Source organism: Pelodiscus sinensis, chromosome 2 (genome assembly GCF_049634645.1).
Source record: "Pelodiscus sinensis isolate JC-2024 chromosome 2, ASM4963464v1, whole genome shotgun sequence".
NCBI lineage: Eukaryota > Metazoa > Chordata > Testudines > Trionychidae > Pelodiscus > Pelodiscus sinensis.
Genome location: NC_134712.1, coordinates 193,752,290 through 193,768,796, shown reverse-complemented (window position 1 = coordinate 193,768,796; position 16,507 = coordinate 193,752,290). Strand labels below are relative to the sequence as shown.

At 43.2% G+C, this 16,507-nt stretch overlaps 1 protein-coding gene across 3 annotated transcripts in view; it reads right to left on the bottom strand.

Moving 5' to 3' along the window:
- Positions 1–7,683: 7,683 nt before the first annotated feature.
- The window catches only part of DAZL (deleted in azoospermia like), a 33,876-nt gene continuing 25,052 nt past the window's right edge, over positions 7,684–16,507 (bottom strand). For 2 of the 3 annotated variants that reach the window (XM_075919810.1, XM_075919812.1), the window contains 3 exons: positions 14,063–14,170; positions 11,767–11,865; positions 7,684–8,658 (listed from right to left, as the gene is read on the bottom strand). In XM_075919810.1, coding sequence (XP_075775925.1) covers positions 8,605–8,658; positions 11,767–11,865; positions 14,063–14,170 — 261 coding nt within the window. In that variant the 3' untranslated portion in view covers positions 7,684–8,604. Of the gene's footprint in view, positions 8,659–11,766; positions 11,895–14,062; positions 14,171–16,507 lie in introns of all 3 variants that reach the window. The other variant, XM_075919811.1, reaches the window with a different exon arrangement.

Here is a 16,507-nt window from a genome sequence, read left to right as displayed (position 1 = left end):
TTGATAAACTAGGTAAATATAACTTAGATAGGGCCACGATAAGGTGGGTGCATAATTGGCTGGATAACCGTAGTCAGAGAGTTGTTGTTAACGGTTCTAAATCCTGCTGGAAAGGGATAACAAGTGGAGTTCCGCAAGGGTCTGTTTCGGGACCCGTACTGTTCAATATCTTCATCAATGATGTAGATATTGGGATAGAGAGTACGCTTATTAAGTTTGCAGATGATACCAAACTGGGTGGGGTTGCAACTTCTTTGGAGGATAGGGACATAATTCAAAATGACCTTAGCAAGTTAGAGAAATGGTCAGAGGTAAACAGGATGAGGTTTAATAAAGAGAAATGCAAAGTGCTCCACTTAGGAAGGAACAATCAGTTCCATACATACAAGATGGGAAGCGACTGTCTAGGAAGGAGCATGGCGGAAAGGGATCTAGGGGTCATAGTGGACCACAAGTTGAATGAGTCAACAGTATGATGCTGTTGCAAAAAAAGCAAATATGATTCTAGGTTATATCAACAGGTGTGTTGTAAGCAAAACTCGTGAAGTCATTCTGCCACTCTACTCTGCACTAGTTAGGCCTCAGCTGGAGTACTGTGTCCAGTTCTGGGCGCCACATTTCAAGAAAGATGTGGAGAAATTGGAAAGGGTACAGAGAAGAGCGACAAGAATGGATTAAAGGTTTAGAGAACATGACCTATGAAGCCAGGCTTCATGAACTGGGCTTGTTTAGTTTGGAAAAAAGAAGATTAAGGGGGGACATGATAGCGGTTTTCAAATATCTAAAAGGGTGTCACAAGGAGGAAGGAGAAAATTTGTTCCTCTTGGTTACTGAGGACAGGACAAGGAGTAATGGGCTTAAAGTGCAGCAGGGGAGGTTTAGATTGGACATTAGGAAAAAATTCCTAACTGTCAGGGTGGTCAAATATTGGAATAAATTGCCAAGGGAGGTGGTGGAATCTCCCCCTCTGGAGATATTTAAGAACAGGTTAGATAGACATCTGTCAGGGATGGTGTAGACAGAGCTTGGTCCTGCCTTGAGGGCGGGGGGCTGGACTCGATGACCTCTCGAGGTCCCTTCCAGTCCTATGATTCTATGATTCTAAGTACTGTAAAATTGCTCAAAAGCATGTGGTTTTTAAACTTACTACTGATGAGAACTAGAGTAAATTAAAAATTAGTGACCAGATTTTATCTTGTCAAGAACAAGAAAGGTAAAGCTTTGGGACACACAGGAAGGTATGAAATGGAAAGGGTCAGCTCTGTCTCCTGCTACGCATAATCATATAAGGATCTCCACACAAGTTTTGAAGCAGGGGAGAGTAATTTCTCAGCAATATTCCGAATGGAGTCAGCCCACATTTTCTATTCACAATGAGGGGAGACTCAACAGGTTTTATAATTGTTAGCCAGTGACATTTATAGATCACCATGCAAGAAAACATGTATTTGTACATTTCGGTTGTGGTCTAGGATCTTTAAAATTATATCATAGAATACTACAACTGGAAGTGACCTGGAGAGATCATCAAGTCCAGTTCCCTGTCTAGGTCACCCCTGATAGATGTCTATCCAAACTCCTGTTAAATATCTCCAGTGATGGAGATTCCACAACCTCCCCAGGCAATTTATTCTAGTTACCCTGACAGGAAGTTTTTCCTAACGTCCAAACTACATTTCTCTTGCTGCAATTTAAGCCCACTGCTTTTTATCCTATCATTACTCATAGACTCATAGACTTTAAGGTCAGAAGGGACCATTATGATCATCTAGTCTGACCCCCTGCACAGTGCAGGCCACAAAATCTCACTCACCCCTCCTAGAATAATCCTCTCACCTATATCTCAGATATTGAAGCCTTCAAATACTTTGAAGACCCCAAGATGCAGAGAATCCTCTAGCTGTGATCTGTACCCCATGCTACAGAGGAAGGCGAAAAACCTTACAGGCCAAGGAGAATAATTTTTTTCCCTCCTCCCTGTAACACCCTTTTAGATACTTGAAAACTGCTATCATGCCCCCTCTCTTGGTCTTCTCCTTTCTAAACTAAAGCCTAATTCTTTCAGTCTTCCCTTATAGCTCATGTTTTCTAGGTCTTTAATCATTTTTGTTGCTCTTTTCTGGACCTTCTCCAATTTTTCCACATCTTTCTTGAAATGTGGTGCCCAGAAATAGACACAATAATCCAACTGAGGCCTAATCAGTGCAGAGTGGAGCAGAGAATGACTTCTTGTATTTTACTTCCAACGCTCCTGTTAATGCATTCCAGTCATGCTTTTTTTTTTTTTTTTTTTTTGCAAAGTGTCACACTGTTGACTCATATTTAGCTTGTCTATGACCCCTAGATCCCTTTCTGTAGTACTCCTTCCTAGACAATCACTTCCCATTAAATGGTTCTTAAAGAGTTCAACTGATAAGAGAATCCACCATATACCTAGGCAAATTGTTCCAACAATTAATCATTCTGTCAAAAACACACACTACTAACCTAAGTTTGTCTAGCTTCAGCTTCCAAACAGAGAATCTCATGTCACCCTTTTCTATTGGATTAAAGAGCTATTTACTCCCAGAAATCTCTTCTCCGTGAAAGTTGCAAATAGCTCAGTTTAACCTCAGTCTTCTTTTGAGCAAAACAGACTGAACTTCTTGTCTCTTACTTATCAGCCTTGTTTCCCAGACCTCAAGTCATTCTTGCATCACAAAACCTCTCTAACTTTCAACATCATTTTGGACATGCTCACTGGACAGTTTTTCAATTATATAGACTCGGTAATACAAAATGCAATTAATGCTGCCTCTATTCTCCCAGTCTCCTACTTGTTCTGCCCAGATTACACCTCTATGTATCACGTGAGCCCTCTTGGCTATGGCACACAATGGGATCTTGTGTTCCGCTGCTTACTTACCATCATCCCCAAATCATTTTCATTGCTACTGTACTCAAGGATGCTATCTTCCAAACTCCGGTCATCTGCAGAAGTGGGCTGTTCCCACAAAAGCTCATGATACCATCTACATGGTTTGTTAGCACTTTAGACTAACAGACCATTTGTTGTTTTTTAATGGTATCTTCCATATTGTATGTCATCTTGCATCCAAGTGTAGGACTGCATATATTCAATTAAGAACCTCCAGACCAAAGGGTACTCTGGATCATTAATAGCTGACCTGTCTTTGTTGATTATCACTAAAATTTGCATGTGAAAAATTGTAATAGCAATGATTGCTTCTTTCAGATCTTGGATGAGATAGTAAATAGCACAGGACCAAGAGCAGATAGCTACGGGTAGGTCTACACTAAAGAGAAGATTGTTGATCTTCCAGAATTTGAATCAGCAGGTCCAGTGAAGACATGCTCATTTGAACTGAGGGACACTCTGGTCGATGCTGATAGTCCTGTTTCCATGAGCAGTAAGGGAAGTCGAAGGGAGAACACTTTCCCTTTAACTTCCTGCAGTGTGGACAGCGCCAAAAGTCGAGTTGAGGTACTTAAGACTTCAGCTACGCAATTAACATAGCTGAAGTTGTGTATCTAAATTCAACCTTACGCCGTAGTGTAGACATACCCTAAGAGAACACACAAGAAACACTCCCATATAGAAATCCATTTACAATTAATTATTTTCAGATCAATCCATTTTTAATACATATAGTATGGACTACACTGAAAAGTTAGCACTATACAAAAAAAATCAAAGTGTAGAGTAATATTAAGACAGCGGCTTTGTCTACATGGGAAGATGTAAAGCGTTGTCAGCTATAATGCTGCTCACAGATCGCAGCAGTGAAACTCCTGTTGTGTGTCCACACTGTCAGCTGCCAGCACAGCAGCATGACCACACTAGCAACACTTGCAGTGGCATAAGGAGCAGCCCACTCTGGGCACCTGTCTTTCTCTTCAGTTGCTGAAGCTTGTGGGAAGGTGGCAGGTCAGTTGTGGGGAATCTTGGGCTGTGTCCCAATGCCCTAGGGTGCAGCGCTTTGCATCCCAGTAACTCTTGTACTGCTGTTTGCATGTGATGGCTTTTGTGCTATGCACTTTGCCTCCTCAGTCTGTGGGAATGGATCATGAAGTGTTGAAGAAACTGCTGATTAGACTAACATGTCACGAATTGCAGTTTAGTTATTCCTTAAGCTGCAAAGTGACAATGAGGAGTCAGACACTGAGCTTTCTATACATTGTACATACTACATGAGATTGCTTATGGCATTCATGGAGGTGCTGACCTTAGTGGAATGTAGCTTTTGGGCTTGGGAAAGAAGCACTAAGAGGTGAGATCACACTGCCATGCAAGTCTGGGATGATAAGCAGTAGTTGCAGAACTTTTGAAAGAGGAAAGTCAGTTTTATGCACAGGGATGTTAAATTTAGCTTAATCAACTAGTCAATGGATTTTCTATCGACTAGTCGATAAGCAGGGGAGCTGCAGCAGGATTAGCTCCTGGCCCTGGGAGCTAACCCTACTGCGGCTCTGCCTTTTCATAGAATCATAGAACCATAGAGCTGCAAGAGACCTCAGGAGGTCATCAAGTCCAGCCCCCTTCCCCAGGCAGTACCAATCCCAATTAAGTCAACCCAGCCAGGGCTTTGTCAAGCCGAGACTTAAACACCTCTAGGGATGGAGACTCCACTACTTCCCTAGGTAACCCATTCCAGCGCTTCACCACCCTCCTAGTGAAATAGTTTTTCTTAATATCCAACCTGGACCTCTCCCACCACAACTTGAGACCACTGTTCCTTATTCTGCCGTCCATCACTACTGTGAACAGCCTTTAAGAGTCAGCAGGCTCTTAATACAAGGCTAAAGCACAGCAGGGGGGATTCAATGCGAGCTGGGTCAACTGATTCCCGGCTTGCACCAGGTCCCCCCGCTGCGCACCAGTCTTAAATGTAAAAAGGCTGCAGTGCAGCGTGAGCTGAGAATCAGCTGTCTCGGCTTGCATAAAGTCTCCCCGCTGTACTACTTCTTTTTAAATGTATTAAACGGAGGGATGGCTGGCAACAATACTAATGTGCCCAAAGGAAAAGGGCCAGTGGCTGCAGGATCCAGTGCTGCAGCCAGTGCCACCCTATGCCCCTATATCGGTGCTGATGCTGGTGTCGGTGCCAGGGTCAGTGCATGAGAAGGGGTGGGGACTACAGCCAGTGTTGAGGGTGGAGTCAATGGTGTGCCCGGGACTGGGGTCGAGGTTATTGGCACCAGGGCAGGACGATGGGACCCTCTAGCATCCTGTGCCAGAGTGCTGAGGCTGTGGGGCAGTGCCATCTAGATCCTTGCTCCTTGGCTGGGTCTTGTGCCGAGGTAGGGGAAGAGGTCAGCTCAATTAGCTCTCTTGCTGCCTCAAAGGTATCCAGAGTGGAGGGCTATAGAAAGCCCTCTGCTGGGCTGGCCTCATGGTACGGACTCGAGCAGTGCCAATCTGACTGCGGAGGTCCTGGTGCCGTGCCCATTGGTGCCACATGCTCCACTTGAGAGCACACGGAGTGCACATGCTTTGAAGGAGAACTGTCCCTAAAAGGTCTTCTCTTCTTCTTAGGCACCAGGGACTGCGACCAGTGCCGAGGCCTGAGCGGTGCTGGGAAGACACTAGAATGGCTAGATGCTTTGTGCATCAACGCCGGTGCGCTCTGGGTTGCCAGTACCGGATCGGATAATTTTCAAGCGAGATGCTCTTTCCCACTTGGTACGCGGCTAGAAGGCCTTTGCAGATCTTCCAGGCCTCGAAGAAGTGGGCCTCTCCCAGGCACTTAAGGCAAGCTGTGCTGCAGGGCATAGGCTTCTGACACTTCTCACAAGGCTTGAAGCCGTGGGGCCGGGGCCCGGGCCCGCCCCGCCAGGTGCACTGGGGTTGTGACGTGAGCCCTGCGCCTGAGCACTTAAAACTAAGAACAACACTTAACAGCTAATAAAAACTTAGATAAGAATAATGAACTGAGAACTGTTTAACTACTAAAACAATGAGAAGAACTGCTAAAGAGGCACTTGCAGAGCAAGAGCATGTTGCAACTCACCTCAGGAGCAATAAAAAAAGAACTGAGGGGGTGCAGGGCCAGCAGGGGTATATTCCGGTGTCACTCCAGGGGGCTCCCCTGCTGGCCAAATGGGTACTGCTACAGGAAAAATCTTCCAACAATGCATGCACACAGCACGCGTACACACCTATATGGAATGGACATGAGCAACATGTCTTGAAGAACATAAGTTACCTCTCCACTTCATGCTGGGCTATGACAACTGACTGCTGGCTTTATGAAAGAAACTGACTTGGCAAAATTGCATCCATTTTGTTCTCTCAGACGATGTTCCTTTAAAGTTGTGTACTTGTGTGGCAGCTCAGGAGATTCAAACGCTGCCCAGTTGAGTAGCAGAGCGCACACAGCTAGATTTGTTGTTTCTACTGATTGTGCAAATGTGCACATGCCATGGTGCACATTAAACACGTATTTCGCACATGCATGGAAAAAAAATCAGCACATGGATGGAAGAGATTAGAAGGAACATTGCACTTAGGCATCCCTAACTAGAAATGAGAACACAACAGTCAGGAATAGCAACTCTCCATTATGCATATGTGTAGCTGCAGTATACTGATAAAAATAGACCTGGAAGAATAATGAGAATAGATGGAAGTGCGGATAGCTAACCATGGATCTAAGTGTTCCTGATTGACTTTTTGTGGCTGTTATAACCAGGGGTTGTTTCCTTGATATTAGGAAAACAGTTAATTTGTAAGAGGTTACTATGGGTTATGCGCTTTGTTTTAAGCAACCTATCGAAAGGTAAGTCACAGTGTTCAAATTGGAAATGTTTTTTCTACTAGCTTGGAGGCTGACATCCCAAATGGACGGGAGGAAGGCTGGCTATCAAAAGCCTGCCTGCTGATTGTTTCACACCATCTCAGACTTTGGGTAACTATATCTGGATTGTTGTACACTACTGTTAATTTTTATCTGTACTGTAGATGCAAAATGAACTTGTTGAATGGTACTAGCACTGACAGTTGTAGCAATCATTATAAAAGGGAAGAACTGTGTTCCCATCAATTTACTTCTGAAACCATCTGGAGAAGGGGAAATAGAAATTACAATAGTTTTGGGTTCATATAAACCTGAGCAACACTGGATAGGATTTACTTTTAGGAGCCAGTATAATTTTAGAATTTGCTCACTTTGTGGACCTTAGTCCCTTTTTACAGGATTAGGGCACCTTCTCTGAAGCTCAACTCTGGTCTAAAACAGGGGTGGACAAATTCCAGCCCATGAGCCAGCTCTGGTCCACAGGGTTAGTCCCCGATGGGCCCCCAACTCTATAATTATCTGTACCTCTGCAGCTATCGGGCGATCACAGTTCTTGTTGGCTGTGGATCACTGTTTGCAGCCAATGAGGGTAGCAGGAAGTAGGCCATCGTTTTTTATTGCCCACCCCTTCTCAAAAAGCAAGTACTATACTACAGTCTCAAATGAATTCACTATACAAACTCTTTATCTTGATCTGTAGCGGATGTTTTTAGCTACATTTGTTAAGCAACATCCAGTTATTACCAACTGAGTGTAATGTTGACTATAGCACAAGTACTACAACAAATAGTTGCTAGGAGAATACAGCAACATCTAGAAAGGCAAAATTTAACACCTATGTCAATAGCTTCAATACTGTAATTAGCATCTCCATTAGGAAGCCAACTCCAACAAAAAAATTTATTGTTTTTTTTTTCAAATATGAAAACTCTAAAATCTACATAATTATTATAAAACACATTTCCTTACAAAATCCTTTGATTAACATTTTGTGTGATATAACATAAGGTTATTCCAATGTCAATGTTTTCCCACAATTTTAAGATACAGGTATTGCTAAAATTTGCTCACTAAAAAAAGTGTAACCCACTGACTAGTTAATGTAGCTTTTTCTGTTCTTGGGTTTTTCTTTAAATTAGATTTCGGAATTTTAGAATTCTCTTAATTACTTTTACCAATCAAACTGATAGTGATACTCAGACTTCAGGTGCATAAATTGTAACTAATAAATGTAATCCCCATTGATTGGATTATTTGTAGAGAACCAGCACTATAACACTAGGTACAGACTTGAAGGGCTTCAACTGAGTTACAACTTGATGTCTTCTGTTCCACTGATTAAGAAACGCAGTTTAAAAACTACCTCTTGGGCAAATTTCTAGTTCAACTTTCGAATTATGAGCTAAACTTGTTAGGCATTTAAGATGTGTTTTAGAGAAAACAAGTGCAACATACAAACTGTACCTTAAAGCCCAGAAGAAAATTCACACATTTACAAATTAAATCAAGAGTAATTTTTTCATGCAAACTCCTTAAAAATCTTTTAACATATTCTAGCATCAAGTGAAAGGGCATACATAAAACCCAAATAATGTAACACTGAAACTTTCTAGTCTATCATAATCTTAAAATGCTAGAAACAAAATGATCTAGGAACAGATAAACAAATGTGAACAACTTCAACTTGAAGTAACTTTTTCCTTAAGATTACATAATTGTACAGCACACCTTGCTATACTGAACATTAATTTTCAATAACATCCCAAAACAATGGAATACAGGCACTTTAAATCTTCAGTGTCATTGGTTAAACACTTTTAAGCACTGCCCTACTTCTTCTAAAGTGATGCACTCTTTTCTCCTGTGGGGAAGGAGGAGAAAGAAAAATAGTTTTAAATCACCGAAAAGGTAACAATATTGCTAGATATTACAACAGAATGAAGTAATGTAAGTTGTAAAATATATTTCTGCTTTATATATTTACACTTTTACTCCTTCAAAATCCCATGTTCTAAAAATGCAAATTTTAACAAAGCTTTTTACTTCACAGATTCAGAAAAAGACAGCCTTAAAGAGCCTAATGGAGAATTTAATCAGAAGATACCAGGAAACGCTCATGTAAAACACTGTGGTTACAAGTTGCAATTAGTCCAAACACAGATTTGTGATTTTAAAGCAGTGATACTCAAACCTCAGTGGTTCAGGAGTGACCCAAAAGACACAGTGTGAATTCATTTTTGGATTTACTATAATACTATATATTTATATTTAAACTAGGGAAATATTGAGTTTATATATAAAAGTATTATCAAATCAAAATATAAATATTACTTTATCAAATGCAATTGATTAGCAACACAGTAAAAGCATCCTGATTAATAAGATAAATGGGTTAATAATTAAATCACAGGGTATGTCTACACTACAGCGCTAATTCGAACTAACTTCGTTCGAATTAGTTAATTCGAACTAAGCTAATTCGAACTAACGCATCTAGAACTAAAAACTAGTTTGAATTAGAATTCGAACTAGCATGTCCACATTAAGTGGACCCTGAACCGGGGTTAAGGATGGCCGGAAGCAGTGCCGGCAGGGCATCAGATGAGGACTGTGGAGCTGCTGTCTCAGGCTAGCCGAGGGCTGCGCTTAAAGGGACCCAAACCCCACCCCGGACAGACAGTTCTCAGGGGTGCCCAGCTTGCAAAGCAGTCCTGGCTTGGAGTGCCCTGAGGGCCCACACTGGGCACATCACAGCACTCGGCCATCAGACCGGCTGCACTTGCCGCAGGCTGCCATCTGGGAAGAGGGGGCAGTTGGGGGGCTGCAGGAGAGCTTCCACCCCCAGAAGCCCGCAGAGCCAGCCCAGTCTTCCCCATTGGGGGCTCGTACCCCATTCCTCCCTCACCTTCTTCCACTTACCCTTCCCTAGCCCACTTCCTGATGTACAAAATAAAGAAAACGTGTGGTCAAAAATAGAATCTCTCTTTATTGAACAAAACTGGGGGAGACTGGGAAAAGGAGGTGGGAGAGGGGAAGAGAGAGGGTGGGAGAGGGGAGGGCAACTACAATGATAAGAGGTTTGGAACAGGTCCCATATGAAGAGAGGCTAAAGAGATTGGGACTTTTCAGTTTAGAAAAGAGGAGACTGAGGGGGGGATAGGATAGAGGTCTATAAAAGCATGAGTGGGGTGGAGAGGGTGCATCAAGAAAAGTTCTCCATTAGTTCCCATAATAGAAGGACTAGAGGACACCAAAGGAAAGGAATGGGTAGCAGGCTTCAAACTAGTAACAGAAAGTTGTTCTTCACAAAGCAAAGAGTCAACCTGTGGAACTCCTTGCTGCAGGAGGCTTTGAAGGCTAGAACTAGAACAGAGTTTAAAGAGAAGTGAGATAAAGTCATGGAGGTTGGGTCCATGGAGTAGTCTTAGCCAGGGGGTAGGAGTGGTGTCCCTGCCCAAAGTTTGTGGAAGGCTGGAGAGGGATGGCACGAGACAAATGGCTTGGTCACTGTCTTCGGTCCATCCCCTCCAGGGTCCCTAGGGTTGGCCGCTGTCGGCAGACAGGCTTCTGGGCTAGATGGACCTTTGGTCTGACCCAGGACGGCCATTGTAAGCTCAGGGCTCAGGGTCGGGGGTCTCAGTGGACCACCTTGATTTTCATGCACACCTGCTCTTGGGTGGCCAGGCTGGCAGCTCTCCTGCCCTAGACGGCCACTTTCCTGTGCCTAGTGCGGAGGTCGTGGACAAGGTCCACGATGTCCGCACTAGACCAGGCGGGTGCCCGCCTCTTGCGGTCCCGGGCAAGCTCCCGGGAACCGCCAGCCTGGTCCCGGGAAGATGGGGAGGGCTGGGGGACATCGGGTGACTGGCTCGAGCCGTGCCAGGTGCAGGGTCTGCTAGCTGGGTGCTGGCAGGCTTGCACCTGGCACGGGCATCGTAGCCAGCCCGTGCCCCTTTAAAGGGTCCGGGGCCGGAAGGGGGGGAATAGAGTTTCCCTGGTGTTGGCCAGAGTGGCCACCAGGGAAAGCTGGGGAGGGTTAGCCTCCCACTAGTTCGAATTAAGGGGTTACAAACCCCTTAATTCGAACTAGTGAGTTTGAACTAGGCTTAGTCCTCGTAGAATGAGGTTTACCTAGTTCGAACTAAGCGCTCCGCTAGTTCGAATTAAGTTCGAACTAGCGGAGCGCTGTGTAGCACCTATCAAAGTTAATTCGAACTAACGTCCGTTAGTTCGAATTAACTTTGTAGTGTAGACATACCCACAGTGTTTTAATATGTGCTGCAAGAGGCACAGGAGACACATGAAAGAGTCACATGTAGCTCACAAGACTCTTTTTGAGTATCCCTGCCCTTAATAAATATCAACCTGAAAGGGAACTTATTCTAAGAACAAGCCATCATCCTCCATTTTACAGTTTGGAAGGATTGTAGTGACGACTCTTAACTGTGTTCTGACATTCAAAACTGTATTCTGACATTCAAAATCAGTATGACATCTCTGAAGAATATAATTTATAGAACCCAAGTCATCCTCTGGATGAGGGGGTAAACTGCTGCTTGTTTGGTACCAACAGACCAAGATTCATCTATTTCTCATCGGAGGAAAATGTTACGGAAACACACAGTATGAAATATTGCCAGTTTGAATTACACAGCAGTATTTGTGCAGGTTTGTGGTACAGCACTGTTAAATCTAAATCCTTCAAGTCAAGGCCAACAGTAGTTGGTCAAAGATTGTCAGGGCTCTGGGAAAAGGAATTAAGATTCAAGACCTTCCAAATAACGCCGTGATAGTTATATCAAAGATCTCTACAGAAAAGCAAGCAAATAACTGCAGTAAGAGTCAGAACGAGACATGGATATGGTCCAGTTGCAAATATGGAACAAGTTTATTGGCATTTGAGTTGTCACCACTGTATTTAGTTGTGGGGAAAAAAGTCAAATTTTTAAAGTTTGCTTTTATTCCATACCTTGAAATAGTCTTCCTGTGATACAATAGTGTTTCTCAGACGGTTCTCGGGATTAAACAGACAGGATACCACTGTCTGTATGCTTCGGTCCACAGACTTCTGAAATACATGTTTTCAGTAACATGCATCTACAACAATACTGAGTTTATTAACTAGTTCACTGTTACCAGCATGTCTATAGACTAGATGCTAAACTGTGAAGTGTAAACATTCAGGATTACTGACTAGTGTCAATATTTATTAAGCACTTACTGCTACTGTAGCTGAATTCTAAAAAAATGCTAGTTTATATTCACAGTATCAACATATTACACACAATTTTGTTCTGAGTTATATGAAGCTTTTCTTTCTGAAAGGAAGTTACTAGACTGAGAATTTACAGTATTATCTGAAAGACAGATTTCAGTTTACTTGTTTTCTAAAATGTGTTCTAACTCCAGACCTCAAATTAGCAATTTGCAATATGAGCAAGCGATGTTTATTAAATACCAAGTTAAATTTAAGTCTCAAAAGTTTAAGATCTATAACAAGGAGAGATGATGCCCTTTCTGAAATGAGACTTCAGCATGAAAGACAAGTGTGATATTGCCCAATGTTTTTTGTTTCTACCAATGTTAGAAGCAAAATAAAATTCAATGTAACAATTAAAAAAAAACAAACACAAGTTGTACCTTGTTTCATGTGATTCCCACAGTAAGTCAAGCCCAGAGGCTAAGCAAAGTTGTTTGCTGAATTCATGCTGATTTACCGTCTTTTAGCGTATATAGCCCATGGGTTATACACGTTTTTACAACTCCCCCCCCCATGGGGTATACATGTCCGCGGGGTAGCCTGAGCTGCGCTCTCCGTTCCCCCTGCCTGGAGGAAGGTGGGTTGCGCCTGGCTACAGCTGCACGGAGCCTGGGCACGAGTGCGGCTACCCTCCCATAGGCCAGCCAGCCAGCTTGCCTGAGCTGCGCTCTACGTTCCCCCCGCTGGCAGCAGGTTGGCTACCTAACAGAAGATGCAATTTATCCTGGTATGTGCAATTACCTTAAAGTAGCGCAGCGTTTCCCAAACTATGGGCCGCAGCCCGATACCGGCTGCCAAAAGGAGGGCTGGACGCGGGCAGCAGGGCTGGCCAAGGGAGATTGGGAGGAGAAGTGGGGGAGAACTGGATGCCCAGGAGGGGGTTGGGGGAAGTGGGGCTGGCCAGAGGCGCAGCGGGGAGAGCAAGGGGGAAGAATGAATCGGCCTGTGGGGAGTGGGACTGACCCGGCCATATGTAGATCTCGGGGCACTGCCCCCCCCCGCCAAAGCACAAGTTAGTCTGTCTTGGGGATTCTATTGTTGCGTGCGCACGCACACATGCACACCCCCTCAAATAGTTGCGAACTGTCTGGCTGGTAGACACACTCATGCAGCCTGAGCACATTTACCAGCCAGGCAGTTCGAAACCACAAACTGATACATCTAATAATAATAAAACTCACCTAATGAGAAAATACCAGACATATTATATATCTGGTATTTTTCTCAGTTTGTTTTTATGTGTTTATATTTTTGGGCTGCCAAAAACAGTTCGGGGGGGGGGGGGGGGGGGAGAAAAGGTTCCAACTAAAGTAAAAAGTTTGGGAAACACTGGTCTAATCAGCTGTCTGTCTGTCTTACAGTCCATTTATCCAATCCATATTCCTTAACTTGCTGGCAAGAATATTGTGGGTGACCATATCAAAAGCTTTGCTAAAGCTGGCACTGGGGGCTTGGGGAGGACCAGAAACAACTTATTTGAATATTCATCATTTGATTAATGAATATGCAAATGAAAATTACCAGTCCTCCAAAAGTTTGTGAATGGATTTACTGGTCCCTGTGTCAAAAAGTTTGGGAACCCCTGAAGTAGCGTATATAACCCGCAGGTTAATACACGTCCGTGGGTTATCTAAAACTTTTTTTTAAATACACATCCAGGAAAAAAACACAGGTTATGCATGGGTGCAGGTTATACACGAGTGCGGGTTATAGATGCTAATTTACAGTACACTTTTGTCTGTCATAATACCCAACAACCTTACGCTATTTGAAGCAAATATTTACCCTCCTCTTACATATGTGAAAATGAGGGACTGGGTAGACTGTGACCCTGGACAAGTCTATCAAAGTCTATGACTAAGTCAGAAACTCAGCCCAGTTTTCCAGGATCCCAGGACTGTGCCCTATCAACTACCATCCTTTTTCTACCCCTTCTATACAAGTTCCTGGAAATAGGTTATATAGGGACATTTAAGAATATACATCTTCAGAGTTGAACACTTGCCTTTTGTGGACTGTTTCCAGATGATTGTGCAGGCTCTGGAACAGAACATTCTGCTTGGATAACTTCTGGCTCTACTTCACTGCAGTGATAGTTTATTGAAGTATAAGCCTGTGTAATTAAGTGTTGCAATTAAGAAATAAAAGTACAGATGCTCTCCATCCCAAGGTCTATTACAATTTGAGTTGTTGGAGCAGCTTGGAAGCACAACTGCTGGGTCCCTGGTGCTCACCTATTACTAATGCAGAACAAAAGGATTACATTTTCAAAAACTGAAAAATGTTAGCACAAGGATATCTATTGCTCGTTGGCAGCTGGTATCTTAGGCAAAGGAAGGCACAGCCTTCCCAAACTGCCAGCCTGGCCCCATCCACACAATGCCTCCAGAATGCCTACTGTAGTGCTTGCCTTCCTCATGCTCCGGGGCCCAGGAGGCTGGGGCCACACACACCTGCCCGCTCCCTGCCCCGTAGTGATGTGAGTGTGGGCACTAGCTCACCTCCCTCTGGTTGGGGTGGGAAAGCAGTGTGGCTCTTGTGGGGGCAGAGTCCCAGCAGAAGGGACTGGGGTCAGAGTGGGGCTGGGGGCAAGGGCCCCAAGCCCTACCTTCACCGACTGCCCATGCTATTGTGCCTTCCAGACAAGTTCAATGACTGGTTATTTTTATGGTGTATTGCTGGAAGTTAGACCCAATTATAGGGTCTAGGGTTATTTTAATAGGGAATTTACCTAATCTGAGGGAAAAAGAAGGGAAGAAAAGGTGTTCACAACTGAAGCAGAAGACTTCAGACCCTGGGTCAAAAGCTGGAAGACAGCATAGGTGTATTGTTTCTGTTTGCCATCAGAAAGAATCTGGCTTTACAAGCTGAGGGGGATCCAAGGTACTGACAGATAGGTAGTGCTTAAGGCACCAACAAATTAGAGGCCCACAATCCTTTAGGGTCACTGAGCTTCAACTAGTCTCATGGTGAAAATGGAAAACTATGCCAGTCCATTAGAATACTGCACAGAAGTAGTAATTATTTCATGGTTCGACTTTTATCAAATAAAGGCAAAAAAAGATGTGACGGTATCTCCTACTTTGCATGGACACCAAAATGGGATATACTTATTGAATTACTTTAGACTGAGTTCTCAAGTTATAACTAAGCATTACAAGAAACTTTCTGGTATCTGAAACTTCAGCCAAGAAACACTTCCGTAGTCACTGAAGAGAGCCTGGCTGACTACTCATATGGCCACAACACCCTTGTGGCCACTATCCCTTTGAGAAGCCCCTTACACACAAATCAATGATAAATGTACTTCCTAAAGAGGTCTGGTTCTCCGTACTAGTTCACTATGTTCAGATTACTACAATTAATGGCTTTATTTTTCTTGTTCCAAACTATAAAATGTTTATTACATTGCCACGCTGAAGCACTATATTATGAAGATGTATGGTACTTACTACATACTAATAAACAAGAAAATCTCATTCAAAAAGCTGTATTTCTTCTAGTGAGAAAATCCGTTTATCTTATCAACTGAACAAAAGCAATATAATTCTGAAAGACAGCTCACACTACCGCACCTATTTTTAATGCATATTATTTGTTTGCCAGCCAGTAACTGGGATGGAATTAGAAGTGGCTTTTTAAGAGCCTGTTAAGAGTTACGTCCTTTAATCACAAACTGTTATTTATCTTAAACTGGCTGGAGATGGAGGGGTTTGTCCACTTCCGGAGTGCTGAGTGTCATACATCTGGTTCTGCTTCTGGTGAACTCCAATACAGGGAAGACACATTTTGAAGGATCTACCAACTTTCCCAGTAAAGAATATGTTGAGCACAGGAATTTCTCCCCATATGTTAGATAAGTATGATACCAAAAAAGCTTGGTACACATGATCCATTCAAAAACAAGACAATATATATAAATTCAGGTGAGTAACTGTTCAACATGGGGATGGGTGCCAACACCTGCAATAAGATGTTAAAGAGAAGTGTATCCCTGAAACTCAAAACATTAGAGTAGGAAAGTAATGATCATTTCCAATTCCCCACTTATCCTACGGGGGCTGTGAGAAATGGCTTTGAAGGAATATCATTCATAGGAAGAAAAAACAAGCACAGCAATTCTAAGATAGTCTATATCTACACAGGAATTAAGACTCCTGCAGCTGGCTGATACCATCGGACTTTGGCTCACTTAACTCAGGGCAAGGGGATATTTAATTGCGGTGTAGATGTCCTGTGTCTGCCTCCCCCCACCGGACTCCAGCCCAAGTTCCAACACCTACAAATACAATTAAATAACTCCTTAACCCAAGCTTCACGAGCTCAAGACGGCTGGTACAGGCCATCCACAAGTATCTAATTCCACTGTACACATCCTATCTATAAACTCAAGCAGCACAATTTCAAATCATGGACAAATGATTCATTACACTAAAATAATTATCCTTAA